The sequence below is a fragment of the Moschus berezovskii genome, chromosome 11 (genome assembly GCF_049115385.1).
Source record: "Moschus berezovskii isolate FMDL1 chromosome 11, NW_MosBer_1.0, whole genome shotgun sequence".
Classification (NCBI taxonomy): domain Eukaryota; kingdom Metazoa; phylum Chordata; class Mammalia; order Artiodactyla; family Moschidae; genus Moschus; species Moschus berezovskii.
In genome coordinates, this window is record NC_142470.1 from 58,840,003 (window position 1) to 58,867,835 (window position 27,833).

General features: G+C 43.4%; 3 protein-coding genes across 17 annotated transcripts in view; 1 reads left to right on the plus strand and 2 right to left on the minus strand.

Moving 5' to 3' along the window:
• The window catches only part of IMMT (inner membrane mitochondrial protein), a 40,492-nt gene extending 36,119 nt beyond the window's left edge, over nt 1-4,373 (minus strand). For 5 of the 9 annotated variants that reach the window (XM_055399718.2, XM_055399716.2, XM_055399715.2 and 2 more), the window contains exon 1: nt 4,204-4,364. In XM_055399718.2, coding sequence (XP_055255693.2) covers nt 4,204-4,248 — 45 coding nt within the window. In that variant the 5' untranslated portion in view covers nt 4,249-4,364. Of the gene's footprint in view, nt 1-4,203 lie in introns of all 9 variants that reach the window. The other 4 variants (XM_055399719.2, XM_055399717.2, XM_088841347.1 and 1 more) reach the window with 3 other exon arrangements.
• A 4,500-nt stretch (nt 4,374-8,873) lies between these two features.
• On the plus strand, nt 8,874-22,562 carry MRPL35 (mitochondrial ribosomal protein L35). 2 transcript variants are annotated; one of them, XM_055399448.2, is made up of 4 exons: nt 8,874-9,303; nt 14,748-14,937; nt 15,804-15,948; nt 19,207-22,562. In XM_055399448.2, the coding sequence occupies exons 1-4, from the start codon at nt 9,249-9,251 to the stop codon at nt 19,393-19,395; spliced, it is 579 nt and encodes a 192-aa protein (XP_055255423.2). In that variant the 5' UTR covers nt 8,874-9,248; the 3' UTR covers nt 19,396-22,562. The 2 variants fall into 2 exon arrangements, with proteins under 2 accessions (XP_055255423.2, XP_055255424.2); XM_055399449.2 differs by lacking the exon at nt 8,874-9,303 and adding an exon at nt 12,781-12,880.
• A 145-nt stretch (nt 22,563-22,707) lies between these two features.
• Nucleotides 22,708-27,833, minus strand: part of REEP1 (receptor accessory protein 1) — a 138,893-nt gene continuing 133,767 nt past the window's right edge. For 3 of the 6 annotated variants that reach the window (XM_088841353.1, XM_088841351.1, XM_088841349.1), the window contains 2 exons: nt 26,522-26,589; nt 22,708-24,343 (listed from right to left, as the gene is read on the minus strand). In XM_088841353.1, the coding sequence (XP_088697479.1) occupies nt 24,333-24,343; nt 26,522-26,589 (79 nt within the window). In that variant the 3' untranslated portion in view covers nt 22,708-24,332. Of the gene's footprint in view, nt 26,590-27,833 lie in introns of all 6 variants that reach the window. The other 3 variants (XM_088841354.1, XM_088841352.1, XM_088841350.1) reach the window with 1 other exon arrangement.

Here is a 27,833-nt window from a genome sequence, read left to right on the forward strand (position 1 = left end):
ATAGAAGTAAACAGGCTGCATCATATATTAAACTACTTTCTACCATATACACCTCGCTGCTGCTCCTACATCTATTACTAAGCAACAGCGTTTCATTATCCTAGTGAAAAGAAAGAATTCTAAAAGATGATAGCTAAAAATATCCACACACAAGTTCAGTCTTAAACTAGCCCTGCTATCAAATTTGGTCTTAGTTAAATAAATTAGCTTAGTCGATCCTCAAGGATAATAATGTCTCCTTCTCTTTTAAGATCAATGCATATGCAGAGACCACTCCCAAATTTATAGTCTGGGAGAGGGTCAGGCTAGACTGAAAGCCTGGGTCCTCCAAACCCTGTGTCCACCTCAAAAAAGATTGGGCCTGGCCATGCAGTCCTGGCACTAAGAGAAGATGGATGGTGTCAGGTCTGGCAAGTGAGGAAGAATCAGAGCTCTGAAGCTCATTTCTGGGAAAGAAAGAGCAATTCATTCCTGCTGAATACCCACATGGATGACTAAGTCCAGACACTGAGAATCAGTTGGATGTCAGCTGAGGGGGTTAATTTTATATGTCAAAATAGGTGTTTTTGGACAAGATCAACATTTAAATCAGTGAACTACGAATAAAATGGGTTGCCTTCCAAATGTGGGTGGGCCTCATCCAACCAACTGAAGGCTTGAACAGAATAAAAAGACCAGCCTGCCCAAGCAAGAGGCAATTCTCTAGCAGACTGCCTTCAACCAAAACTGCACCATCAGCTCTCCTGGGTCTCTGGCTTGCCAGCCTTCAGACTGAAAATGTACCATCTCTTCTGGGCATGTGCATACCAAGTCTGCCAGCCTCCATTACAGATGTTGGACTTGACAGCCTCCACAACTGCATGGGTCAAATCTTTATAATAAGTCTATCTATAAATGCATCCTATTGGTTCTGTTTCTCTTTGTGTGTTAGTCACTCAATTGTGTCTGACTCTCTGTGATCCCGTGGACTGTGGCCCACCATCTCCTCTGTCCACGGAATTTTCCAGGCAAGAATACTGGAGTGGGTTGCCATTCCCTTCTCCAGTGGATCTTCCCAACCCAAGCATTGGACCCAGGTCTCCAGCACGGCAGGCAGATTCTTTACCATCTGAGCCAAGCTTCTCTAGAGAAGTTCTAAAACCTATGGAGGTTAAAGGGAGGTCACATCAACACCAGTGGCTGACTTTATTTTTCTGGGCTCCAAAATCACTGCAGATAGTGATTGCAGCCATGAAATTAAAAGACGCATACTCCTTGGAAGGAGAGTTATGATGAACCTAGAGAGCATATTAAAAAGCAGAGACATTACTTTGTCAACAAAGGTCCGTCTAGTCAAGGCTATGGTTTTTCCAGTGGTCATATATGGCTGTGAGAGTTGGACTGTGAAGAAAGCTGAGCGCCAAAGAATTGATGCTTTTGAACTGTGGTGTTGGAGAAGACTCTTGAGAGTCCCTTGGACTGCAAGGAGATCCAACCAGTCCATACTAAAGGAGATCAGTCCTGGGTGTTCACTGGAAGGACTGATGCTGAAGCTGAAACTCCAATACTTTGGCCACCTGATGAGAAGAGTTGACTCATCTGAAAAGACCCTGATGCTGGGAAAGATTGAGGGCAGGAGGAGAAGGGGATGACAGAGGATGAGATGGTTGGATGGCATCATCAACTCAATGGACATGGGTTTGGGTGGGCTCTGGACAGGGAGGCCTGGCATGCTGTGGTTCATGGGGTCGCAAAGAGTTGAACAGGACTGGGCAACGGAACTGAACATCCTCTTATGGAAATTAAGAAAAATTCACAGAACACATTAATCTTTCATTCAAACATCACACTTGTGACATGTTTACTTCCTGAGCATCTGTTAGGAGCCAGGGACTATTATGAGTACTGATATAAATACAGTCCCTTTGAGGAGCTTCCATTTTCATGTGGAAACACATAATAAATACACAGTATGTCAGGAAGTGTAAGAGCTACAAAGTAAAATCAAGTAGGGTAAGGGTAGGTTCCAGAGTGATGCAAAGGAGAGAGTGATCAGAGGTGTCTTAGATAGGGAAGGCCTCTCTGAAAGAAAAGTGATGTCTAAGAAATATCTGAATGGAGTGAGCTAAGCAAAGATGTGTGGGACGACTTCAGGGCAAACAGCAAATGAAAAGGCAATCAGAAGAACGGAATGAGGCAGAGTAAATAAGATATGCATAGAGCCAGATCCTGAAGAGCCCTGTGGATAGGAAAAGAGTTTAGATTTTATTCTGATATGATGGGATGTCACTGGAGGGCATGGCATGGCCCAGTCCATGTGCTTTTTAAAAGGCCTTTGTTAACAACGAGGTAAAGAACTGACCCTAGGGTAGACTGAGGAGACAGATCAGTGACAACCATGCTGTAACCTTTGGGCAGAATAAGAGTAGGCCTGAAAGGAGGGCCCCAAAGATACACCTCTACAGTTTTGCCCTGAAAGGTTGCTCTGCTTTCTGCATACTCCCAGGCCCACTTGGGCACTTTGGTAGCCCAGATTCTAAGATGACTCCCACGATTTCTGTCCCCAGTGGTTAAGCCCATGATTAGAGTTGTTCAGGCAAAAGGGATTTTACAGATGTAATGAGGTTTCTAATCAGTTGACCTGATTTATCAAAAGGGATTTATCCAGGTGAGTTTGCCCTAATCACATAAGCCTTTTAAACCTAGGTCTGGAAATCAGAAACAGGGAAGAGATATTAAAGTCTGAGAGAGAAGCTCATGGTAGCCTGCAAGAAACTAAACATCTGTTATAAACTGCTTCTGAGAATCTTGTGGCAAAGAACTTCAGGCAGCCCCCAGGTAGGTGAGGTGAGAGCTAGCAAGAAAACAGGGACTTCAGCCCTACAGCTGCAAGGGACTGAATTCTGCTAACAAACTGAAGGAGCTTAGAAGAGGACCCTGAGCTCCAAATGAGAACCACAGCAGGGACACACTTTGCACCCCTGTATGACAGCAAGCAGATAACCCTAACCATTCACCTCTAGAAACAGTAAGGTAATACATGTGTGCTGTTTTAGGCTGTTCCATCTGTGCTACCTGCTATGTACACACAGCAATAGAAAACTAACACACACTCCACTTTCCTACGTAAGAGCCTGCTTCTCTTACCCTGGAAACGAAAGAGGAGATGGAAGATAAGCAAACTTGCGTGGGGGGGGGGGGGGCGCTAAACTGACTTTTCTAACCCACTGAGTCCAGGGACTTTGTTCAATTGCTCGAGTCACAGAACCTGTTTTGTAAATTCCAAATTTCGCCGAAATACCAATTCTCTTTCAAGTGTGAGCAATGAGGTAGGTTTACTATTTTAAATTTCAGTAAATTACTTTGATGTATGTGCTTAGTCGCTCAGCCCTGTCTGACTCTTTGCGACCCCATGGGCTGTAGCCTGCCAGGCTTCTCTGTCCATGAGATTTTGCAGGCAACAATACTGGGGTGGATTGCCATTTCCTTCTCCAAAATTACTGCGATAATTATGCAGAAATAAAAGTAACTCCTTGGACGTCTGCCAAAGTTGTCCTAGCACCTAGAGACAGAGATCCTCAGGCTAATCTCAGAAACGAGCACAAGGTCAGGCGCTTAACCTTCCTTGAGTCCCAGAAGCTCGAGCTCTTACTCTGTTTTTGTTCAGAGTAAGAATAGCTCAAGAGGCGTTCTCAGCTAAGAAAAGAAAGGCAGTCCTTCCTGGATAATTACAACCTTGACCCCTAAAACGCGGTCTCTAGCAGTCCAGACACCTCCTTAAGGTCCAACAAGCCAAGAATATGCGTGTCCCGCTGGGAACTGTAGTTCCCCCCCGTCGACCTTCAACCACTGGATCCGCGAAACCTCTCACCCGCCCAACCGGCAACCCAGGCGCCAGCAGCTTCGATTGGTCCGAGACTGAGGCAGCGAGGGGCTGATTGGATGGCACGTCCCCAAAGCCGTGCCTCCCGTCCTACACCCGCCTCCCCGCCACCTTCTCTTCTCCACGCCCCATCCCGCTTCAGCAATAACCCTCCAGTCATTCCCGTCCACCGAACTCCCGAATTAACTGCCTCACGGACCCACGCAGGACTCTCGCGATAAGGGCGGCCCGGAGACACGCCTCTGTCCTGTGGCCTACGCAAAGCCAAAGCCTCCCTTATTTTCCGCTGGCTGGCGAGAGTCAGTTCACCATGCGCTGTCTCCCGGCGTCCCCGTCCTCACCTGGGCGGTGGAGGTCACGCCGGATAACTGACAGGCTCGCAGCATCTCTACCGGGCGGACGCCGCTGCGGGTGTAACTGGGAGCTAGGGCGGCGGCGCGTGTAGGGGTGACGGTGCGTCCGTGCGTGCCTGCGTCCGTGCCGCCTCTCCCCGCCGGGCGTACCGGAAGGGCAGCCAACACCACTGCGCACGCGCAGCCCCGTCTCGCTCCTATCCCGGCCATTCGAAGAGGGTGGGCCCTTTCCAGGCGGAAAGGGCGATTTCTCCTTCCGGGTCGCGCTGAGAAGTCGGCTCTGTAACCGGAAGTATAGACTACTAGGTAAACGGGAGGGCTGGCGGCAGTGGATCTGAAACTCCGGCTTTGGTCCGCCGAGTAACCGGGCAGGTGTGACTCGTCGAGAATTCAAGCAAGAAACTATCTCAGCCATTTCTGTCAGCTGGACATTTCGTAAAAGAAATGCAGTTGCCGAAAGTTACGTAAACGGTTGGGGGCGGGAGGAGAAGGGGACGACAGAGAATGAGATGGCTGGATGGCATCACCGACTCTGTGGACATGAGTTTGAGTGAACTCCGGGAGTTGGTGATGGACAGGGAGGCCTGGCGTGCTGTGATTCATGGGGTCGCGAAGAGTCGGACACGACTGAGCGACTGAACTGAACGTAAACAGTGGTATGGTCTTTGCGCGTTCGTTTCCTTTAGCAGCCATTCAGAGGGTCATCCGGCTTAAGGGAGATTCAGTCCAGTCTCCCAGTCGTATCCAGGTCTTTGTAGCCTCATGGACTGCAACGCTCCAGACTTCCAGGTCCTTCACCGACTTCAGGAGCTTGCTTAAACTTATGTCCGTTGAGTCGGTGATGCCATCCAACCATCTCATCCTCTGTCGTCCACTTCTCCTGCCCTCAATCTTTCCCAGCATCAGGGTCTTTTCAAATGAGTTAACTCTTCGCATCAGATGGCTAAAGTATTGGAGTTTCAGCTTCAACTTCAGTCCTTCCAATGAACACCCAAGACTGATCTCCTTTAGGATGGACTGGTTGGATCTCCTTGCAATCCAAGGGACTCTCGAGAGTCTTCTCCAACATCATGGTTCCAAAAGCATCAATTCTTCGGCGATCAGCTTTCTTCACAGTCCAACTCTCACATCCATACATGACCGCGGGAAAAACCATAGCCTTGACTAGACAGGCCTTTGTTGACAAAGTAATGTCTGCTTTTTAATATGATGTCTAGGTTGGTCATAACTTTCCTTCCAAGGAGTAAGCATCTTTTAATTTCATGACGGCAGTCACCATCAGCAGTGATTTTGGAGCCCCCCAAAATAAAGTCAGCCACTGTTTCCACTGTTTCCCATCTATTTGCCATGAAATGACGGGACCCGATGCCATGATCTTAGTTTTCTGAATGTTGAGTCAACTTTTTTGCTCTCCTCTTTCACTTTCATCAAGAGGCTCTTTAGTTCGCCTTCGCTTTCTGCCATAAGGGTGGTGTCATCTGCATATCTGAGGTTATTGATATTTCTCCCAGCAATCTTGATTCTAGCGTGTGCTTCTTCCAGCCCAGCGTTTCTCATGATGTACTCTGCATATAAGGTAAATAAGCAGGGTGACAATATACAGCCTTGACATACTCTTTTTCCTATTTGGAACCAGTCTGTTGTTCCATGTCCAGTTACAACTTTTGCTTCCTGACCTGCCTACAGGTTGCTCAAGAGGCAGGTCAGGTGGTCTGATATTCCCATCTCTTTCAGAATTTTCCACAGTTTATTGTGATCGACACAGTCAAAGGCTTTGGCATAGTCAGTAAAGCAGAAATAGATGTTTTTCTGGAACTTGCTTACTTTTTTGATGATCCAGCGGATATTGGCAATTTGATCTCTGGTTCCTCTGCCTTTTCTAAATCCAGTTTGAACATCTGGAAATTCATGGTTCAGGTATTGCTGGAGGCTGGCTTGGAGAATTTTGAGCATGACTTTACTAGCGTGTGAGAGGAGTGCAGTTGTGCAGTAGTTTGAGCATTCTTTGGCATTGCCTTTCTTTGGGATTGGAATGAAAACTGACCTTTTCCAGTCCTGTGGCCACTGCTGAGTTTTCCTAATTTGCTGGCATATTGAGTGCAGCACTTTCACAGCATCATCTTTTAGGATTTGAAATAGCTCAACTGGAATTCCATCACCTCCACTAGCTTTTTTCATAGTGATGTTTCCTAAGGCCCATTTGACTTCACATTCCAGGATGTCTGGCTCTAGGTGAGTGATCACACCATCGTGATTATCTGGGTCGTGAAGATCTTTTCTCTGTAGTTCTTCTGAGTATTCTTGCCACCTTCCTTAATATCTTCTGCTTCTGTTAGGTCCATATTATATCTGTCCTTAATTGTGCCCATCTTTGCATGAAATGTTCCCTTGATATCTCTAATTTTCTTGAAGTGATCTCTGGTCATTCCCATTCTGTTGTTTTCTTCTATTTCTTTTATTGATCACTGAGGAAGGCTCTCTTATCTTTCCTTGCTATTCTTTGGAACTCTGCATTCAAGTGGGTATATCTTTCCTTTTTTCCTTTGCCTTTCACTTCTCTTATTTTCTCAGCTATTTGTAAGGCCTTCTCAGACAGCAATTTTGCCTTTTTGCATTTCTTTTTCTTGGGGATGGTCTTGATCACTGCCTCCTGTACAATGTCACAAACCTACATCCATAGTTCTTCAGGCACTCTGTCTATCAGATCTAATCCCTTGAATCTATTTCTCACTTCCACTGTATAATCATAAGGGATCTGATTTATGTCATATCTTAATAGTCAAGTGGATTTCCCTAGTTTCTTCAGTTTAAGTCTGAATTTGGCAATAAGGAGTTCATGATCTGAGCCACAGTCACTTCCTGGTCTTGTTTTTGCTGACTGTATAGAGCTTCTCCATGTTTGGCTGCAAAGAATATAATCAGTCTGATTTTGGTATTGACCATCTGGTGATATCCATGCATAGAGTCTTCTCTTGTGTTGTTGGAAGAGGGTGTTTGCTATGACCAGTGCATTCTCTTGGCAAAACTCTATCAGCCTTTGCCCTGCTTCATTCTGTACTCGAAGGCCAAATTTGCCTGTTACTTCAGGTATTTCTTGACTTCCTACTTTTGCATTCCAGAAAACTAAACAATCTGATCACATGAACCGCAGTCGTGTCTAACTCAATGAAACTATGAGCCATGACGTGTAGGTCTACTCAAGCAGATGGGTCATGGTGGAGAATTCTGACAAAACATGGTCCACTGGAGAAGGGAATGCAAACCACTTCAGTATTCTTGCCTTGAGAAGCCCGTGAAAATGAAGTTGCTTACTCATGTCCGACTCTGAGCCCCATGGACTGTAACCTATCAGGCTCCTCTGACCATGGGATTTTCCAGGCAAGAGTACTGGAGTGGGTTACTATTTCCTTCTTTGAGGGATCTTCCCCACCCAAGGATCGAACCCCAGTCTCCATTGCAGGCAAATACTTTACCATGAGCCACTTGATCTTAGCTGAGAACCCCATGAACAGTATGACAATCAAAGTAATACGTGTTAAATATTGAGCAACATATTCAATACTATTAGTAGTAATAATGATCTTACCATCACAGTATAGTGGAAACTAAACTTGTGTATCTGCTGCATTTGCAAAGTACTTTCAAGTCTTTATGCTACCAAATCCCATTTATAAAGTAGAGAAATAGATTTTAAAATTATCTAAAACCAGGTAATTACTTATGTTTGTATAGGTTCATTGCTTTTCAGAGTACTTTTGTAATTATATTACACTATTTTATACTGCTATCACTTAACAGCTTCCAGAGCAGCTCCCATTTTTTTTTTCTATTAATTTCATTCTTGAACTGCCATCACAACCCCTCCATCCCATTCCTGCCCACTACTGTCAATTTCTGTCGTTTCCTAACCTCTAGTTTAAACAAGTCCTTAATCCTCATCTTCCACATGCAATGTAAGATTTTTTATTTTTGCTTTAAAATGGACTCTCCTAAAGTAACTTAGAAATTTAATTCATTCCCTCGTTCAAAACTTTAGGCGACTCCCACTGGCAATTCAAAGATCCTTAAGAAATGTCTCAGAGTCCTTTTCCAGCCTGTGTTCATGTTTTATGGCTCAAAGTGGCCACCGGAGGTGGGAGATCAAGATAGCAACAACAGCAGTTCAAGCCCATCAGCCTCTTATGTACCCTAAATCCCAGAGAAACTAAAATATAACCAACTCAGAGGCTCTCAAAGTGTAGCCCAGGACTTCTGGTGAACCTGAAACCCATAAAAGGGTCCATAAAATCAAAGCAACTTTCATAATTTTAGATATTTGCTGTTTTTTTACTCATTATTCATAATTGTAGAGTTTTCCCAGACACTAGGTGACAGGTGATACCACAACAAATTGAATGCATAAGCAAATTTCAAAATCAAGCTTTCTATTAAACCAGACCTTGCAGAGACTTGAAAAAAGTTTAAACAATGCCACTCTTCTCATTAATTTTTTTAAAAATTTACTTACTTGTTTGTATCAGGTCTTAGTTGTGGCAACCAGGAGTTTTTAGTTGTGGCATATGGGATCCAGTTACCTAACCAGGGGTTGAACCCGGACCCCTGCCTTGGGAGCACAGAGTCTTAGCCACTGGATCACCAGGGAAGTCTTCATTAATTTTTAATTTTGAAATAATTTTTCCTAAAATATTTGTTAATATGTAACAGGTTTATAATTTTTTTCCTGCACTACATCAGCATGCAGAATATCAGTTTCCCTACCAGGGATCTGGTATGCAGTTCAAGAAGCAACAGTTAGAACTGGACATGGGACAACAGACTGATTCCAAATCGGGAAAGGAGTATGTCCAGGCTATATATTGTCACCCTGCTTATTTAACTTATATGCAGAGTACATCATGAGAAACGCCGGACTGGATGAAGCACAAACTGTAATCAAGATTGTCGGGAGAAATATTAATAACCTCAGATATGCAGATGCTGCTGCTGCTGCTGCTAATCACTTCAGTCGTGTCCAACTCTGTGCAACCCCATAGATGGCAGCCCACCAGGCTCCTCTGTCCACAGGATTCTCCAGGCAAGAATACTGGAGTGAGTTGCCATTTTCTTCTCCAATATGTAGATGACACCACCCTTACGGCAAAAAACGAAGAACTAAAGAGCCTCTTGATGAAAGTGAAAGAAGAGAGTGAAAAAGTTGGCTTAAAACTCAACATTCAGAAAACTAAGATCATGACATTGGTCCCATCACTTCATGGCAAATAGATGTGGAAACAGTGACAAACTTTATTTTGGGGGGCTCCCAAATCACTGCAGATGGTGACTGCAGCCATGATATTAAAAGACACTTGCTCCCTGGAAGAAAAGTTATGACCAACCTAGACAGTATATTAAAAACCAGAGACATTACTTTGCCAGCAAAGGTCCATCTAGTTAAAGCTTTGTTTTTTCCAGTAGCCATGTATGGATGTGAGAGTTGGACTATAAAGAAAGCTGAGTGCCAAAGAATTGATGCTTTCAAACTGTGGTGTTGGAGAAGACTCTTGAGAGTCCCCTAGTCTGCAAGGAGATCCAATCAAACCATCCTAAAGGAAATCAGTCCTGAATATTCAGTGGAAGGACTGATACTGAAGCTGAAACTCCAATACTTTGACCACTTAATGTGAAGACCTGACTCATTTTAAAAGGCTCTGATGCTGGAAAGGATTGAAGGCGGGAGGAAAGGGGACAACAGAGAATGAGATGATTGGATGGCATCACTGACTCAATGGACATGAGTTTGAGTAAGCTCCAGTAGTTGGTGATGTACAGGGAAGGCTGGCATGCTGCAGTCCATGGGGTCACAGAGTCGGCCATGACTGAGCAACTGAACTGAACTGAACCAGGGATCTAACCTGTCCTCTGCAGTGGAAACAGATTCTTAACCACTGGACTGACGGAAAAGTTCCTATAATTGTTTTGTAATAAAGTAGTAAGACCAGTGGGCAGAATACTTATCTCCCAACAGGTTCACGTTCTCCTAATCCCTGGAACCTGTGAATATGTTACCTTCAGTTCAGTTCAGTTCAGTCACTCAGTCGTGTCCGACTCTTTGTGACCCCATGAATCACAGCACACCAGGTCTCCCTGTCCATCACCAACTCCCGGAGTTCACTCAAACTCATGTCCATCTAGTCGGTGATGCCATCCAGCCATCTCATTCTCTGTCGTCCCCTTCTCCTCCTGCCCCCAATCCCTCCCAGCATCAGAGTCTTTTCCAGTGAGTCAACTCTTCGCATGAGAATGGCAAAAAAAAGAATTTTGCAGGTGTGATTAAGTTGAGAATCTTCAGAGGGGGATTGAGATAATTCTGAAATGTTTGTATGGACCAAATGTCCACACAGGGGTCCTTAGGTATGAAAGAGGAAAGCAGGAGGGTGAGTCTGAAAAGGAAGTATGACAATGAAAGCAGAAGTCAGAGTGATGTCGCTTTAAGGATGCAAGGAGGCAGTAAGCCTCTAAATCCTGGAAAAGGCAATGGAACAAATTTCTCTAGAACCTCTAGAAGAAACACAGCCCTGGATACCTTGATTTTAGCATTGTGAAGCCCATGTTGGACTTCTGACCTACAGAACTGTAAGATAATTAACTTGTGTTGCTTTAAGCCACCAAATTTGAGTTAACTTATTATAACAGCATTAAGAAACTAGCAAAATATATAGTTTCTGTTTTACTTTCCAATGTAATACATATTAATAGATATAATCCATACAATTATAACCTCTTTGGGGTCTTCAATTTTTAAGCATGTAAAGAGGTTCTAAGACCAAAAAGTTTGAAAGCCACTGCTCTAAGTAAACCCTATGTGTCTCTGTCTTGGCTCCCTCTCTTTTTCACCTTAGCTCTTGGTGTTCTTCCCACCAACAGTGACCTTGCTCTTGTTAAATTCCTCCCCATTCTTTAAGATCCATATTATATTCCATCTCCTTGTCCCTGATCACCTCAACCAAAAGCCTTCTTTCCTTAACTTTGAATGCCCTGTGAGTCAGTTATCTGCCATGTATTTTTCATCTGTTCTTTAGTAAGTCATGTTTGACTTTTGCGACCCCATGGACTATAGCCTGCCAGGTCCTCTGTCCATAGGATTTCCCAAGCAAGAATACTGGAGTGGGTTGCCGTTTCCTTCTCCAGGGGATCTTTCTCACCCAGGGACTGAACCTGTGTCTCCTGCATTGCACGTGGATTCTTTACCACTGAGCTCCCGGGAGAAGCCTGTCAATAGTGCTATATATTGTATATGCCTCAAGTATCTTAGTCAACGAGGATGGGAGAGAGTTGTTTATTTTCTGTTTGAATGAAACTTTTTTTTTTAATGTGTGGTCAATAATTCTCAGGAATAGGAATGTAAATTGTTCAGAAAGAGTTGAGATGATGTTCTACCAAATGACGTTGCTATTGATTAGAGGGGGGAATAAGTGTGCGTGTGTATGATGTCCTCAGGTATTTACATTTATTTTATGAGAGCTGGAATTCAGTTTTTTAAAATATCTAATAGTGTCCCTATTTCCTATCCATTTAGCCTAACATAAGTGAAAGAGGAGAGTGAAAAGGTTGGCTTGAAGCTCAACATTCAGAAAACAAAGATCATGGCATCTGGTCCCATCACTTCATGGGAAATAGATGGGGAAACAGTGGAAACAGTGTCAGACTTTATTTTTTTCAGCTCCAAAATCACTGCAGATGCTGATTGCAGCCATGCAAGATGCTTACTCCTTGGAAGGAAAGTTATGACCAACCTAGATAGTATATTAAAAAGCAGAGACATTACTTTGCCAACAAAGGTCCATCTAGTCAAGGCTATGGTTTTTCCAGTGGTCATGTATGGATGTGAGAGTTGGACTGTGAAGAAAGCTTATCACCGAAGAATTGATGCTTTTGAACTGTGGTGTTGGAGAAGACTCTTGAGAGTCCCTTGGACTGCAAGGAGATCCAACCAGTCCATTCTAAAGGAGATCAATCCTGGGTGTTCATTGGAGGGACTGATGCTAAAGCTGAAACTCCAATACTTTGGCCACCTCATGCGATGAGTTGACTCACTGGAAAAGACTGATGCTGGGAGGGATTGGGGGCAGGAGGAGAAGGGGACGACAGAGAATGAGATGGCTGGATGGCATCACCGACTCGATGGACATGAGTTTGAGTGAACTTCGGGAGTTGGTGATGGACAGGGAGGCCTGGCATGCTGTGATTCATGGGGTCGCAAAGAGTCGGACACGACTGAGCGACTGAACTGAGCTGAACTGATAACCAGCTTTGGGAGGATACACTGTATCGTCAAATAAATGGAATGAAATGAGCAAAAAGAAAATGTTTCAAATGTGTTGGTACTTAAATACATCAATCAAATGCTCAGTAAGAATTTATTGAGAGCCTACTATATGACAGGCACTATACTATATGCACTTGTTTCACAGCGCTGGAGGACAGCCTGGCATATAGAAGACATTCACTAAAGGTAGAGCTGACCGTCCCTTTATTCATTTTTCTAGCTCCCTTTCTTGACTCCGCCCAGGTTAGTTTTCCTAACGTCCCTCTCGGCCGGAGGGTTTTAGACCCAATGCGGCTGCCGTACGGCAGCGTTGCAAGATGGCGGCCTCCGTTTTCGCTGGTGCGGTGAGAGCAGCCTCCGGTCAGTGAGAAGCGGCGCGCTCGGTTTATGCCTTCATAGGAGCGGGGACTGGTGCGGGATGGAGTGAACGTTTAACGTGGGTGGAGGTTAACAGGAAAGAAAAAAGAAAGGAGAGGTGGTCGTTATTGAGGATAGAAGCTTGTTCCGAATTTTCTCCGGAGTGGCCTGTATTCGATCTCAGCTCCAGAGGGCGCCGAAATTCTTGGACCCTCGCGGACCTGGGGTTTCCCCCCGGTTTCCTCTTCCTTACCGGCTCGTAGCCATTCTACTTTCCCTAGAAAACAATCCCGAAGGACGAGGGTGGGCGTAGGGGGTTGCGAGGAAGACAGAAAAGTTCCACCAAGGCCAGGATCCGTCATTCCCAACCTTTGACCTTGAGGTGTTATTTAGTATCTTTGAACTTCAGAGGCTACGGCTCTAAAATAGGGCTAACAGCATCCACGGAAAGTTCCTTGTGTACTGTCTGGGACGTGGTGTATGTATGAGCTTCAGGCAGTGTGCAGGGGTTTGTTTGGTTCCCTCAGTCCCGGTACAAGGGGTCTTTAGAGAGATTGCCTTCCCTCTGAAGACTTTTGCAAAGTCATTCAGATACGGTTTTAGAGAGTCCCATGGACAGAGGGACCTGGTGGGCTATGGTCCATCCAGTTGTCAAACATTTCCATCATTCTGTGGAGTTTTAGCAATATGCACACTCTTTATTATTATTATTTCTAATTTTTATTGGAATATAGTTGATTTACAATGTTGTGTTACTTTCTGCTGTATAGCGAAGTGGATCATACATATACATATATCTACTCTCTTTTAGAGTTTTTCCCATGTAGGTCGTTACAGAGTGTTGAGTCGAGTTCCCTGTGCTGTACAGTAGGTCCTTATTAGTTACCTATTATATGTATAGTAGTGTGTATATATCAGTCCTAATCTAGTTTATCCTTCCCCCCTGGTAACGATAAGATTGTTTTCTTCATCTGTGACTGTTTCTTTTAATGTGCACATTCTTGAGTCCCTCACTATTCTCAGTCAGAATCTGCAAGTGGACCCCGAACTCTGAGTGATTCTGCTTTGCAGCCATGGACTCTGAGTCGTGATTTTGTGAGAGATTGATGGAGAAGACACCTATACCCTCCATGATCTGCCTTCTGAGCTGCCACCACTCTTCCTTGTTAGGTCCAGTCCCTGCTCCCAACAAGGATTTGTCTCAGCTTCCTCACCTTTGCATGTTATCCTGCCTAGACACTGTGCCTCCACCTCTTGTGCCCTGTTCATTTTCCAGAGGGAAACTCAAGTACCTCTTATGTTATCTTTATGAATCCTTTTTCTGCCGCTCTGCTGTCTCTCCAGGGAGCTGTGGAGCGTTCATGTCTCTGCCATGCTGTTTCCTGTGTATGGGAGTTCTGTGTCATCACAGTGTAAGATCTGGTGGTGCAAATTAACTTTACATATATTTTGTCCTCTACTGTTGACCATAGAACTAGGACATATCAGACTGGATTGTGGTGGTGGTAGCATCTCTCTCTAACTTAAAACAGGATTGACTTGTACACAAATAGGTAATTTTGTAGTGTATAAGCTATATCTCAATAAGGATAAAAAGCTCCACATGTGAGTCTGATGCTCAGGACCCATTAATTAATTATAGCACTTGGTTGCTTTGATGTTACTTCATTTTTAATATCTGGATGTGTATTTTTTTGTTTGTTTGTTTTGGCCATGCCCCTTGGCTTACAGGATCTTAGTTTCCCAATCAGGGATCGAACTCAGGCCCCAGCAGTGAAAGCTCCAAGTCCTAAACACTGGACTGCCAGGGAATTCCCTGGATGCATATTTTAGAGTGTCATTAATTATATATGCTTTTCTGTCTCTGCAGGAATTTTTCGGCCCCTGAACATTTTGGCATCTTCAGCCTATCGAAATTGCACCAAGAATGCCTGTCTTAATTCTGTACTGTCCTCCCGACATTTCAGTCATATTCAGACACCAGTTGTGGCCCCTGCTCCCAGACTGATCACGTCTGTCAGAAACCTGACATGTGGGCAGACTGCCACAGTCCTCAATAGGTTGAGTATTATATTTCAGTAAACATAACTCTTGGACAAAAATTCTAAAATCTTCTTGCCTACCACAATATCTTAGGAGTAGATGAGATTCTGTGCCTACCAACAGTTGATTATATAGACTTTGCTTGATAAGACTGGAGAATATGTATGTTAGCAGAGATGACCATCCAGGACCCACTTCTGATGTTCTAAATGTGGTTTTCTGGGTGGAAGCTGTCAGCCAAAGTAGAAGCTGGATAAGATGCTAAACTTAACAAGGCTGGGCTGCACATGGTGCTCATTCAGTCAGCCAAGGTTTAGTTTAAGCACTCCTGGGTGCCCAGCACCATACTCAGCAGAAACCATACAAGGATAAAAAGGTCGAAGCCCTCAAGGAAGGTTTTTTTATTTTTATTTATTTATTTGACTGCAGCAGGTCTTAGTTGTATCATGTGGGCTTCTCTGGTTGCAGGGTACAGGTTCTAGAGTAGGCTGGCTCAGGAGTTACCCCATGGCATGTGGGATCTTAGTTCCCTCACCAGGGATTGAATCCATGTCCCCTGTATTGGAAGGCAGATTCTTAACCACTGGATCACCAGAGAAGTCCCCCTCAAGGAATTTATAATCTAGTGGGCAGGTGGGTAGGAAATCAGGTGATTAAGCTATACCAGCATGAATTCTGCAGGGATTAAGGAAGTAGATTATGGAGGGCTTGCAAGTTGATGATAGTTGCTATTCTTAGGGGTAGCATCATGGATCACTTGAAGTAGTAGTGTGTATTGAAAGTCAGCTTTATTCCAGTGGAGCTGCTGCTTTCATTTCTACGAAGTGGATTTTATCCTTTAATGTTTTTGTTGCTGAGTTTAAATTTTTTTAATGTATTTTAGAATGGCCCTCTTGCTCCCAAACGTCCTGAAGCCACCAGTCAGAACTGTAACATACTACAGTTCGAGAAAAGGCAAGAGGAAGACTGTGAAAGCTGTCATCTATAGGTTTCTTCGACTTCATAGTGGCCTGTGGCTAAGGAGGAGGGTGAGTCTTCACACAGTGACTTGCTTAGAAAAGGAGTGTGAGGTTAGATGAAACTGAAGCAAAATGCAGTTAGTCTGTTCCTTGACACATCATCCCCACATCTTAGCAGTAGCTTTTACAGTGCTGTGCTTGAGTCCCAGCTTTGTGGGCATCTCTTCATGTAAGCGAATCCATGTGAAGAAAACATGTTTTAGCATTCATATAACAAAATATTATTCACAATGGCAGAAGTCTCTACTGCAGAACAGGTTCATCTCAGGTCTGTTACACATCTGGCTTATCTAAAGATTACTAGAATCCCTTTGAGGCTCTTGATGTGCAATATCTTGTAGGGAGGCTCTGTTTAAGCTCCAGGTGTTGAAACAGCAGAGGGGACTTCAAGGACTTAGCCCCATGGTGAGGTTTGGGACTGAAGCACCTCCAGCTGACCTTGGATTAGGTTCTCAAGGTGACTTAATCTTTATGGTGGAATAGTAACCCCTCATAACTCCCCCCTTCTTTTTTTTAACTTTCCAAGTTTTTGTCTGTCGGTGTGTATGATTGGCAACCGTATCAGACAGAACTCAATACTTAATTCTGACCAGGGACCTTGACCTCTAGAGGGGGACTCTGACAGATTACAGATTATTCCTGTTCTGTCTTCTCCTGCAGCAACAGGTGGTAAAAGTGAATGTGGGCTTTTTCATTCATATCCTTAATTATTCATGGAAGCAGAATGGGTAGTAATTAGAAAGCATCTGAAGACCCGAGTTTTCTAGGACACTATTGATAACTATTCAAATCCTAATTCCCTTTTACTATTTGGAAGTTAACAAACAATTCTTTAAAGGTCAAAATTTGTTTCCCTGTGAAAATAATTGTTAGGATGGTCTCACTATTTGAAGGGTTGAAAGGATTATCTTCTCTCTTACAAACTATCCTAAATTTATAGACAAATAAGTTGACTGGCACTCAAAGCTCATTTCTCCATTAGAACAATCCTGTGGTAGTTAATTTCTCACACTAGTCAGTGGAAGCTCATGTAATCCATAAGTACCTGAACTAAGTAATTCAGCAGATAGTTGTAAATTTTGTGCCATTGGAAACATTGCTTCCCTTTTGCTAGTAATTATTTCCAGGTCCACATGTGACCCAAGACAAAATGAAGTGGCTGGTCTTCCTTGCCTTCCTTTCCACAGTCCCTTTTATTGGGCTCTGAAACCCTCACACTATTGTAAATGACCTGGTCAAGTTCCCAAATCATAATACCTAGTCCCTGCTCAAGACCCACCAAAGTATTCCATATACAGAACAGCCTGCTTCATCAAAATCTGATTTTAAGAAGAAAACAAAAAAATCTGGATGGGTTAATTTACACTAATGTATAAAAACATTAGTATAAACATTTGTATAAATGTTTATATAATATAAATTAGTATAAATAGTATAAATATAAAAATATACATATTTATAGATATAGAATATATATACAAACATTTGTATAAAAACAAATTATTTTCTGCAGCACAGTTTGATCCAAGTGTTCCTCAGTTTTAGTCTTTATTCCCTCCTTCCATTTCTGACCCTAGAGACTGTCTAAGAAGTCTCAAGCACTTTCTCAGTGGCCACATTCCACAGAATAATCTTTGAAGGAGATAATTCTGTTGGTGATGGGCAGGACAGTAAGCTAGCTAGGTATCTGTCAGATCCACAGGGACCCAGTTTGGCTTGCAAACTAGAAAACCTGTTAAACAGATACGGGGATTTTGCTTTGAATCTTTCAACTTAAGATTGTAAGTAATGAGAAGTAACCATCTACTCTCTGGCATTGTAAAGTCAGAACTCTGAAATAATCCTTCCTTCTTTCTAAACATCACTGCACTCTAGAAGTTGCTAACCACCAATGACACTAAGGCATGTGAAACCCACAGCACCTTCCCGTCAAAGAGTTGTGGTTTTGTTCACTTAGCATGCTGCCCTAAAGGAGCCCTTGGCTCTTACCAATGGCTCGGGTTCTAGTCTAAATTTCCCTGTAAATTACAGTATGGTTTTAGCCAAGTATTAACCTGGATGGCACCTAAGGTCTCTTCTACCTTAAATAGACTATGATTGGGACTTTCTTGGAGGTACAGTGGTTAGGACTCCATGTTTTCACTGCCAAGAGCCCAGGTTCAATCCCTGGTCGGGGAATTCTACAAGCCACAAGGAAAAAAAAAGGAAAGAAAAAATAAGCTATGATTATAGTTTTTATATTCAATCTCATTATCTTTTTCTTCAGAAATTGTGCAAAATTAATAATGTACGGATGATATATATGGCAGTTCTGGATTAAACATATGGAGTAACTATTCCTTCAGCACTCTTCCTAATAGTTTTCCTGTAGTCATTATTCCTCAAAAGAGTACTTATTATAGAAACTGGTCCCCAGTGTGTGAAAAGGATAAATGACACAGTATACTTGAGAACTCTGCTTCTCAGCCCCTGTAATACTTAGCTCCCATAAATGAACATAAGTGTCACCAGTTAGCTAGTACTCCATTATCTTTGACATTTGGAAGAGAGTAGTGTAGCGTTTCGGAGAAGGCAATGGCAAGCCACTCCAGTACTCTTGCCTAGAAAATCCCATGGATGGAGGAGGCTGGTAGGCTGCAGTCCCTGGGGTCGCTAAGGGTCGGACACGACTGAGCGACTTCACTTTCACTTTTCACTTTCACACACTGGAGAAGGAAATGGCAGCCCACTCCAGTGTTCTTTCCTGGAGAATCCCAGGGACGGGGGACCCTGGTGGGCTTCTGTCTATGGGGTCACACAGAGTCGGACACCACTGAAGTGACACAGCAGCAGCAGCAGCAGTGTAGCGGTTAAGAGCTCTAAATAGCTGGGACCTCAGTCTGCTACTTAACTGCTCTGTTTCTCTTTTATCTGTAAAATCAGAATAATAGTACACTACTGTTGAAGAGATAATAAAGTAATGCATATTAAGTTAGCTGTTAAAATTGTGTGTCATTACCCTGTACTTCACAAGCCACAATTTATTCAGCTTTATTTTGTGACTTTAAATAATCTTTTTAAAACCGTTATTAATATTTGTTTTCAAACTGTGCATGCTTTCTCTGCCTTCCTCCCATTGAGAATCGTATTTTTCTGAAAAAACATACCAGCCCCTGTGAAAGTTTAGTTTCTGTTCCCAGTGGGCCTATAAACCATAAGTAGTGAAAATAATCTGTTTTTTTCTGTATAATATAATGTTGTAAATGTCTTTGTACTATTATCTAACAGGCTGGTTATAAGAAAAAATTATGGAAAAAGACGGTTGCAAGAAAAAGACGCTTGAGGGAATTTGTCTTCTGCAATAAAACCCAGAGTAAGCTCTTAGATAAAATGACAACGTCTTTCTGGAAGAGGCGAAACTGGTATGCTGATGATCCTTATCAGATGTATCACGATCGAACAAACTTGAAAGTATAGATCAGAAGATCCATGATTTCTCAGTTATTAACTGTGTATCTGTGTGTGTATGGTGTCTTTGCAAAGATGAAGTGGTATAAGACATGATGTAAATTGTACCAACTGATACTTGAAACATGGGGTATCAACATTAAACTTAACAATGTTTTAAAACTTAATGGATTAAACATTCCTAGATTTGTTTGGGGAAATATAGATTTTTAAATTATTGATTATTTTTAATAAATGGCAATGACTTAACTAGTTGTTCCATTTAGGCTTATTTAGTTGCACGGCATCTCCAGTTGGGACAGACATGGAAAGACTGTAAAGCTAACAAGTTAGTTCAAGCAGTTTGACTTTATTTTAAGGACATGTGCCAGAAACGCAGGAATACCTCACAGCACCCAGAACTAACCCCCAGGCCTCAAGGAGAGTAGAAATTATAGGGTGATCCTGGATCCAAGGCACTTCCAGAGGCCTCAGCAGCAGAAACGGTGGCTCTTTAGGCTTGGGTGGTCTGCCATGCATGTGACTAAGTTCTTTTTACATCACTGGCTCCATTCTCCTCTCCAGCTCCTCTGATTCACAGCTGTTGTTTATTCTTAGTGTCTGCTGCCTCATAATAAAGCTAGCTTGCACCCTTTGTAGTTCTCTTCTGCATCATGACCCTCAGCTCCAGTCTCCCGTCTCTAATTACCAAGAGACTCTAATAAGACCAGGTTTCAGCATGGGTCACTGACCAATCAATGTAAGGACTGACTTTTCTTAGGTCAGGAGCCACATTGGCTCATTTGATTATGCTTGAGGTTTGCGTAGAGCCAAAGATCGTTATGTGAGCAGTTTCCCTCAGAGGTGAGCCTGAGGTGATAACACACACCTAGTATTCCAGGTTCACACCTAGTATACAAGGTAAACAGTTACCACTGAGTTTACTGGAACAGGATTTTTTATTAAGAGAAGAATAGATGAAATAACCTTTCAGTATATCCATTCATGAAATAAAGAGGCTATATAAGTGGAGACAAAAACTTCTTAACCAAGAGTTAAAAGATACTATATTTCATAAAAGTTAATTTATCCCCTTGAGGTTTCACATTTTCAACTGTGAGGGTAAATGTTTTCCAGAATTTTCCACACTGTAGAATGTAAAGGGGAAAAGGTAATTTTAATCATTTTTGGAAATGATGCACAATGCAGTGTTCACTTGAAGAGGACCAGGTAAGCAGCACCGAGGGAAATTCTGTTTTTCAGGAATGGTTATAGTCTAGGGCATTGGTTCTCAGCTCTCCCATCAGAATCATCTGGGAAGCATGTTGAAACAGCAGAGCATTTTCTCTGGCTGAAAACCATTACTAAATACAATTATGCTTCAGTTACTGCTTTAGATCCTTTAATAGTTGATGATAAGATGTAATTAAAATAAATTAAAATATAACCAAATTGACATTCTGTGGCATATCAGACTAGAGTTATTGGAGGAATTCCTTGAAACTAGTATGTTCATTAAAATGAAAAAGGGTGAGAACAGAGTGTTTTAAAACTCCAAGGCCAAATGTATGTCAGGTTTCCCTGGTGGCTCAGCAGTGAAGACTCCACCTACAATGCAAGACACCACCCTGTAATGCAAGAGACATGGGTTCAATCCTTGGGTCAGGAAGATCCTCTGGAGAAGGAAATGGCAACCCACTGCAGCATTCTTGCCTGGAGAATTCCATGGACAGAGGAGCCTGGTGGGCTACAGTCCATGGGATCTCAAGAGTCGGTTATGACTTAGCAACTCAACCACCACCACCCCCACCAAGTGTGTGTCTATTTATGGGACCAATTGAGAAAGAACAGACATTTGATTTGAGATGAGAATCTCAAGAGCCTGAAGTATGGGATGGCTTTGTGTTCTGATGAGTTTTCATTTCCTCCTGCTTCCCATCCCTCACAAGGGCTCCCCATCATTTCTCACTGGCCTGGCTCCTTACCTCTTCCGCTCACCCCTGGAAGCGGGATACAGCTGGTGCCCTACAGAGCCTTTCCCATGCCTCCATGACTTCTTAATGCAGTCTGGACAACCAGGTCTTGGGGACTCAGAGCACCTTGGTTCCCCTCTAGGCCAGTGACAGGAGAGGTAGAGACAACGACGGGCCCAGCAGCCAGAGAAGGACTGAGGTGGAACGGCTAACTGGATTTAGGAAAAGGAATTTTCATATATATAATTTTTGTTTTGTGGGTAGCAGGGCTTATCAGACACTAATTTTGTAGTTTGACAACAGAATATTTTATTAAATTAAAGGTCTGTCTAAGTGACATTCAAGTATATGTAAAAGTGTAATTTATTAAGCACCTACTATGTCCCAACATGTAGCCACAAAACAGCTAACCCTCCTATCACCCTTCCAAGAAAGAGGGTGACACTATCCATCCCTAGTTTAGATGTGCAGAAACTGAAGTTCACGAAGGGAAATACATTACCCAAAGTACAGCAAGTGAGTCCCAGAACCCAGGTTGTCTCCTTGGAACCTTGTGTATTTCCAAGTCTTCCAACAACATGAAAATTCACACTGAAATCCACAAGTGACTGAAATCTAGCACCGTAAATACTAAACACTTCCTCATGACACTGAACCAATTCAGCTTTTAAATTTGATAACTGCTTTTCTGTTATCTTAACCTGGTTAATCGCATTTCCATTGACCATGGACTTGGCTCAGTAAATTAATGAATGAGTGGATTTTCAGCCTTCCTTTGATCTCTTCTGTCCATCTGGGAGTCAACTTCTTTATTTGCTGAGCCTATGCTTTACAGTCCTTGTGTCAAAACGTTTAGGACTACAAAAGCAAAGAAAAATCGTATTTCATTGTGACGTTTCTGAGTTTCTCTTTGTGACCACCCAGTGAAGCGTACATGTACCTGTTTCTGTCTTAAGGAGAGGGCTGTAGTGGCATTGAGGGCCCCCACACCACCCGGTGCATCTCCGTCTACAACTCCCTCTTCTGACCTGCACACGTTCTCCCACATTTGCAGATAAGAAAGCAGAATGCAGCAGACCAAAGGTCTGTCTGCACAATTGAAACTGCCTTCCAGCCGAACTGCTCTGCTTTCACAGCTACCTAGTTTCCACTAGTGACCTTTAAAAATGTAAAACAAACATACTGGTCTGTATCTCGTGCCTTTGTTGGTTTTCTGTGAGCTGTAGTTTCTGGGAAATGAGCAGCTCGCATTCCTGTAACTCTTGTAACCCAGTCATTCGTGTGCCTCCTTCATGAGGATCCAGTGCGGCTGTGGTGCTGTTATCCCTCTGATCGGAACTCAAACTCAGTGTAAAGCCCCAAAGATCTGTTACTTATTTTTATTTTATATTGTACTATATGTTATTTACAGTGTTGTGTTTGTTTCAGGTGTATAGCAAAGTGATACAGTCATATATATATGAATTAACAAAAGCAGTTCCTGCCTTTTGATGGGGAGCTCGTGGTTTATAATATAAATGGCATTATTTTGAGAGAGGGATAACTTAGGTATGGCATTGGGTTTTTTTTTTTCTTTTTGCAGCTTGAGGCAGTTGTAAAATAACTTAATGTAGCTTTTTGCAACTGTGTATTCTATAGTATTTTTTTCATTTGGTGATATTTTAACTGTTAATGTTTATGGCATTGTGCTTTGTACCATTTATTAAATAAAAGAATAGAAAAAAAACCCAAACATACTGCCAGATGAATGTTTATGTGATCAACTGGTTTTCAAAGCACTGATAGCATTTAATATTTTCTCTCTGCAACAATTCTGTGCAGTAGGCACAGAGCCCAGACACCAGGCCTGTTAGTTACTGCACACTCAGCTTCTAACCCTTGCTCATGAATACATTTTTTTTTTAAGATGTTTATTTTATTTGTTGGCTGTGGTGAGCCATCATGGCTGCACGCAGGCTTTCTGTGGTTGCGGCGAGCATTCTCTAGTTTCAGTACGCAGACTTCTCAGTGCAGTGCTGTTTCTTGTTGGAGAGCATGGGCTCTAGGTACGTGGGCTCCAGAGCACGGGCTCCGTAGTTGTGGGGCACAGGCTTAGCTGCTCCACGGCATGTGGGATCTTCTGGACCAGGGTTCACACTGGTGTCCCTAGCATTGCAAGGCAGACTCTTAACCACTGGATCACCAGGGAAGCCCAAATACATTTTTTTAAAAGGATTTTCTCTTTCTTCATAAGCCCAACATTTACAAAGATGTCTTTTAAAAGAAACATGTTAAGACTTTATTCAAGATATAGATCAGGCATTATAACAAAACAGAACTTCAACCTTTGGAATACTGTAATTTTACATCCCTTTGATGCACAGTCCAGTATACTATTTGATTACAGATCGTCCTATAGGATTACAGAGATAAGCTAAGGGGGAGTGTGCACAGCCACCATCCAGGACGCCAGCCCTCTGGTGCCTGCCGTTCACGAATGAAGCACATCCTTTACCATTTCCAGTGCTGCGCAAGAGGAACAACTAGGAAGGTACTCAATGGCGGTTGTGGTTGACAAGCACTGTTATCACAGACACACGGACAGTTTACTACGGAGAACACACAGTTCAGAGGCCAGCAAAGTGAGCAAGCTATTCACACAAAGCCAGGAGGGATTATGCCTAACTCTCCCATTTGGAAGTACAACACCCTCTCTCGGCTCCTCAGAAACAGAACAGGTGCTCACAAGCAAAGAAAAAGTTACTACGTGAAAGGTACAGACTTTCCATTAGCATTTGGTAAACAGCCCGTGTCTGTAAATCAGCAAATTAAAAACATTCAGCTTTATCATCTCGACAGAACTCCACACCACTATGTGTACACTTGGAGGCATTCACATTTTTATGTCAGTCCACACAAATATACAGCTTGTTGGATAAGTAAACACGTTTTGCCGGAAATGTGACAGCTGCTCTCAGTTGTACAGTGAGTCTTTTTAAGAAAGAAACCAACTCCCTAAGCAACACCTGAAGGAAAAATAGTTACATTAAGACAGCAGTTTGGGTACCTTTCTATTTTTTAAAATCTTAAATGAGAAGTAATACAGCTTGTCTGAGAATAGAGTGCTTCAAACTCGTTTTTGGCATCATTGAGTGCAAACTTGAGAGCCCACGCTTATTAAAACTCTCCGCTGTAAAATGGTGAAAATATAGCTTGTTCACAATAGGATTTTAATCTCTGCTGCTAAAGGCATTTATTATTTTGGCCAGGAAAAAAAAAGTTGCTAAAAAGCTGCTTAATAAGCGGTTTTTTTTTGCATTTGTTTCTGATAATTCTGGGTACTCCCAATAACAGGTAAATACATTTTAAAGCATATATTTGTCCTCTGTCTGAAACTACTCCATGAGCTTCAAGAAAACAGGTTTTCTGTCTTCACTAACAGATTTAGCTATTGGTGGGTATGGGGCACAAACATTAAACAGACAGCCTCACTTGCCCTCCTGAGCCCCCCATTTGCTTTTGGGTTTATTTTCCTAAATCCTTTTGTAAATTACCAAGTCACCTTCAGAGGCATTATGAGGAAAAGGGACTTAAATTTGCAATCTGGTAACAACTTCAAGTAAAACCCTTTCCGATGTGGCTACGATCCAGTCAATGTGTCATCAGCAAAGACTGATGTAGGTTTGTGTAGCTCAGTCATGCTACTGTCCCGAACTGGGCCTGTTTATAGCTGACTGACAGTAGGTTCTATGTGGTACATGACACTAATTCTCTAGTGTTCAGGGCCTATCTATGAACAAACACAATCCAAGTATAATAAGTAACTGGGTTGTGACCACTGCATGCATCACACTGAAAGGAAACATCAATTCTAAGCACAAGTAGACGAGTCCTACATTTAGGCTCGGCGCTCCCAGTGGGGAGCAGCCGCCTCTGACCAAGATGCTATTTCAACCAGATTCTTCTTTTCAGATAAAATTCTCAGTCTAATTAGGGAGTCACCTCAGACGGCGCTTTGTTCTCTTCCTAAAAGATGTGGGCCTGTATGAAATACAAGTGCCCATGAACATGCCGCTTCTCTCTGGCTCACACTACACACAAGCCAGGAAGCAAACAGAGGGCACGAGCCACCACTGCCCGTGGAGCTGAGCAGCAGGCCACATTCATGAAGATGCAACCTCTGCAACCTTCTAGGACCCAGGCTTGGGATCGTTACCCAGATGTCTCAGATGCCCTTCACGAAGCATCTGAAACAAAGTGTGGATCTCGGCTTGGTTTTGTTGGGGTGGATTGGTTTGTTTTTGCCAGTCACAGCGCAGGGTACTATGAAGGAGAAATAGACGCTCAATGATTTATCACAGCAATCCCAGGAGTTTTCATCCAAAGGTGAGCCAACCTGCCTAAGGCAATGAGAAGTCCCCACCCCGGAAGGACTCAGAAGCTCCTAATCCTGTGCCCACGGGGGAGACAAGCTTCCTGTGACTTTTCCCTTATTCTAGCCTGTTCCCCTGACCTCATACCCACTTCTGGTACTGAAATATCATGTCTCCATTCTAAACTTCTCTGGTATACTGACTGAAGAATACGGACCACCGCCCTACAGGAAAAACGGATGTCTTTGAGGTGTGTTTGGAAGCTTCATAAGCACATCTGAGACACCCTCCAGAATTAAAATAATCTTTTACGCTTCTGTTTTTGCAGTTTTCTTATACATCAGAACCTCTGGCAGCCTTTGCAAGTCCACGGTATCAAGCCAAAAGCCATAAATATGTACATCGTAGTCCAAAGTATTAGTATCAAGAACAAAAAAAGTTTTTAAAAAATTGCTTTGTTTGCATATATAGGACTAAAAACAAAGTATGCAACAAATAAGTTACAAATGTACATCTCAGCAGCTTGGTTGGGGGATTCTCTTCTGTTTCCAAAAATACTGCTGTCTGTATGCCAATCCAATGGTGGGACATGACTAACCTCAGAAGACCTAAGATCACACCCCCCACACACTACCTTTCCCTTATCCTCTCCCCAACAAAATAAAGAAAAGGAAAGGGGGGCTCTTAGAGGGGAGAGAGGAAAGGCCACGTCCGAGGCTGTGCACAGAGCACAGCAGACTGCGGGTTTCTATGTGATTAGTGAATAAATAGCTCTTTAAGGCAGAGAAGAAACCTTCTGTGGATCCGGTGCTGTTGGCTCATCTCACTCACGTGGTTTCAGTGGCCGAGGATGAGGTACTTTTCTTCCTGAAGCGAGATCGAAGGATTCTAGGCGGTGCCTGGCAGAGAAAACAGAAACAGGACTGACCCCTCAGTTTGGTATAAACACGAACGCTTTTGAGGACAGTACCTGGATGGGTTTGTGTTGGGACTTCAGCTCCTCCAGTCAAATGTCCATGTGTGTGAGCAGGCTGGTGGGGCTGCGGACCCCCTTGGGATCTCCACCACAGCAATCAGAGTGGCCTCCCAAGCATCCCCATAGAGCTGAGCCAATGGAGGAGCCCAGTGCCCCCGGCTTCATGCTCTCCTAAGTCCCTGCACCTCCCAAGGACGACACAACTTGTTTCTGCCTTGGGAGCGAAATGATCTTAACAAGCGACTCAGCAGAGAGAAAGGCCTCCCCATCACTTCCCTGGTCTTTGTTATTTCCTTCGGGAACTGGCCTCACGTTTTTTGGTACATGCTTAAAATTTCCATCACTGAATTTCCAGTCCGCCTCCCAGATGTGAAATCCTTTCATGCACAAGCAAACCACACAACACATGAAACACTGGCTTTATGCATGAAGAGTTCCACCTCATCTCCCCTACCAATGACTATCAAGGGACCCCCTCCTCCCGTGGGACACAGATCACAGGGGCTGCTACTGTCATGGTTAAAGACAAGGAAAATACTTTCTCCTGGCACAGCACACTCAAGGGGGTTCACCACTGGCCCCGACCTACCCTCAACCCCCATCCGTCCACTTCTCTGTACTCAGCTTCGTTTTCTACACAATCATTTCACATCTCCATCCATTCTGACCAGAGGCCTTTCCTCCCTTCTCTGGTTATTTCTAGTCCTCTTAGGAACAAGCTGCAGAGTCACTCCTGAGCCCCACCCCCACAGCCCAGTGACAGCCAGGATCACCTCCTTGGTTCTCACACTGTTTAGCAGATGGCAGGGCATCAGAGACGGAGCCCATGGGGGAGTGTGCTGCTCTGTGCACTCTCTTCCTCTGCCACACTGTGCCTTCCTGGGGGCAGGAAATGCACCACCATCTCCCCGCAAGGAGCTCCATGCCCAGCGGCACATGGAAGGGAAGCACAGACAGGAGGCTCTGGCCTTCCATATACTGAGTCCTCCCACCACACCTATATGATGGAAATGTTTACCAGCCACCTCTGGACAGAATGAGAGAAGAATCAGTGACCTGCCTCAGGCAGTTTAACCATAAACAGTAAAGCAACATGGGCTGCTTTAAAAAACAAAACCAGGGACTTTCCTGGCAATCCAGTGGGTAAGACTTCACCTTCCCATGCAG

Excerpts from the sequence above, each read along its gene's own strand:
- MRPL35 (XM_055399448.2), top strand. The coding sequence starts at position 9,249 with ATGGCAGCCCACCAGGCTCCTCTGTCCACAGGATTCTCCAGGCAAGAA. Across the intron at positions 9,304-14,747 it reads CTCCAGGCAAGAATACTGGA|GAATTTTTCGGCCCCTGAAC; the intron begins GTGAGTTGCCAT and ends CTGTCTCTGCAG. Across the intron at positions 15,949-19,206 it reads GCCTGTGGCTAAGGAGGAGG|GCTGGTTATAAGAAAAAATT; the intron begins GTGAGTCTTCAC and ends ATTATCTAACAG.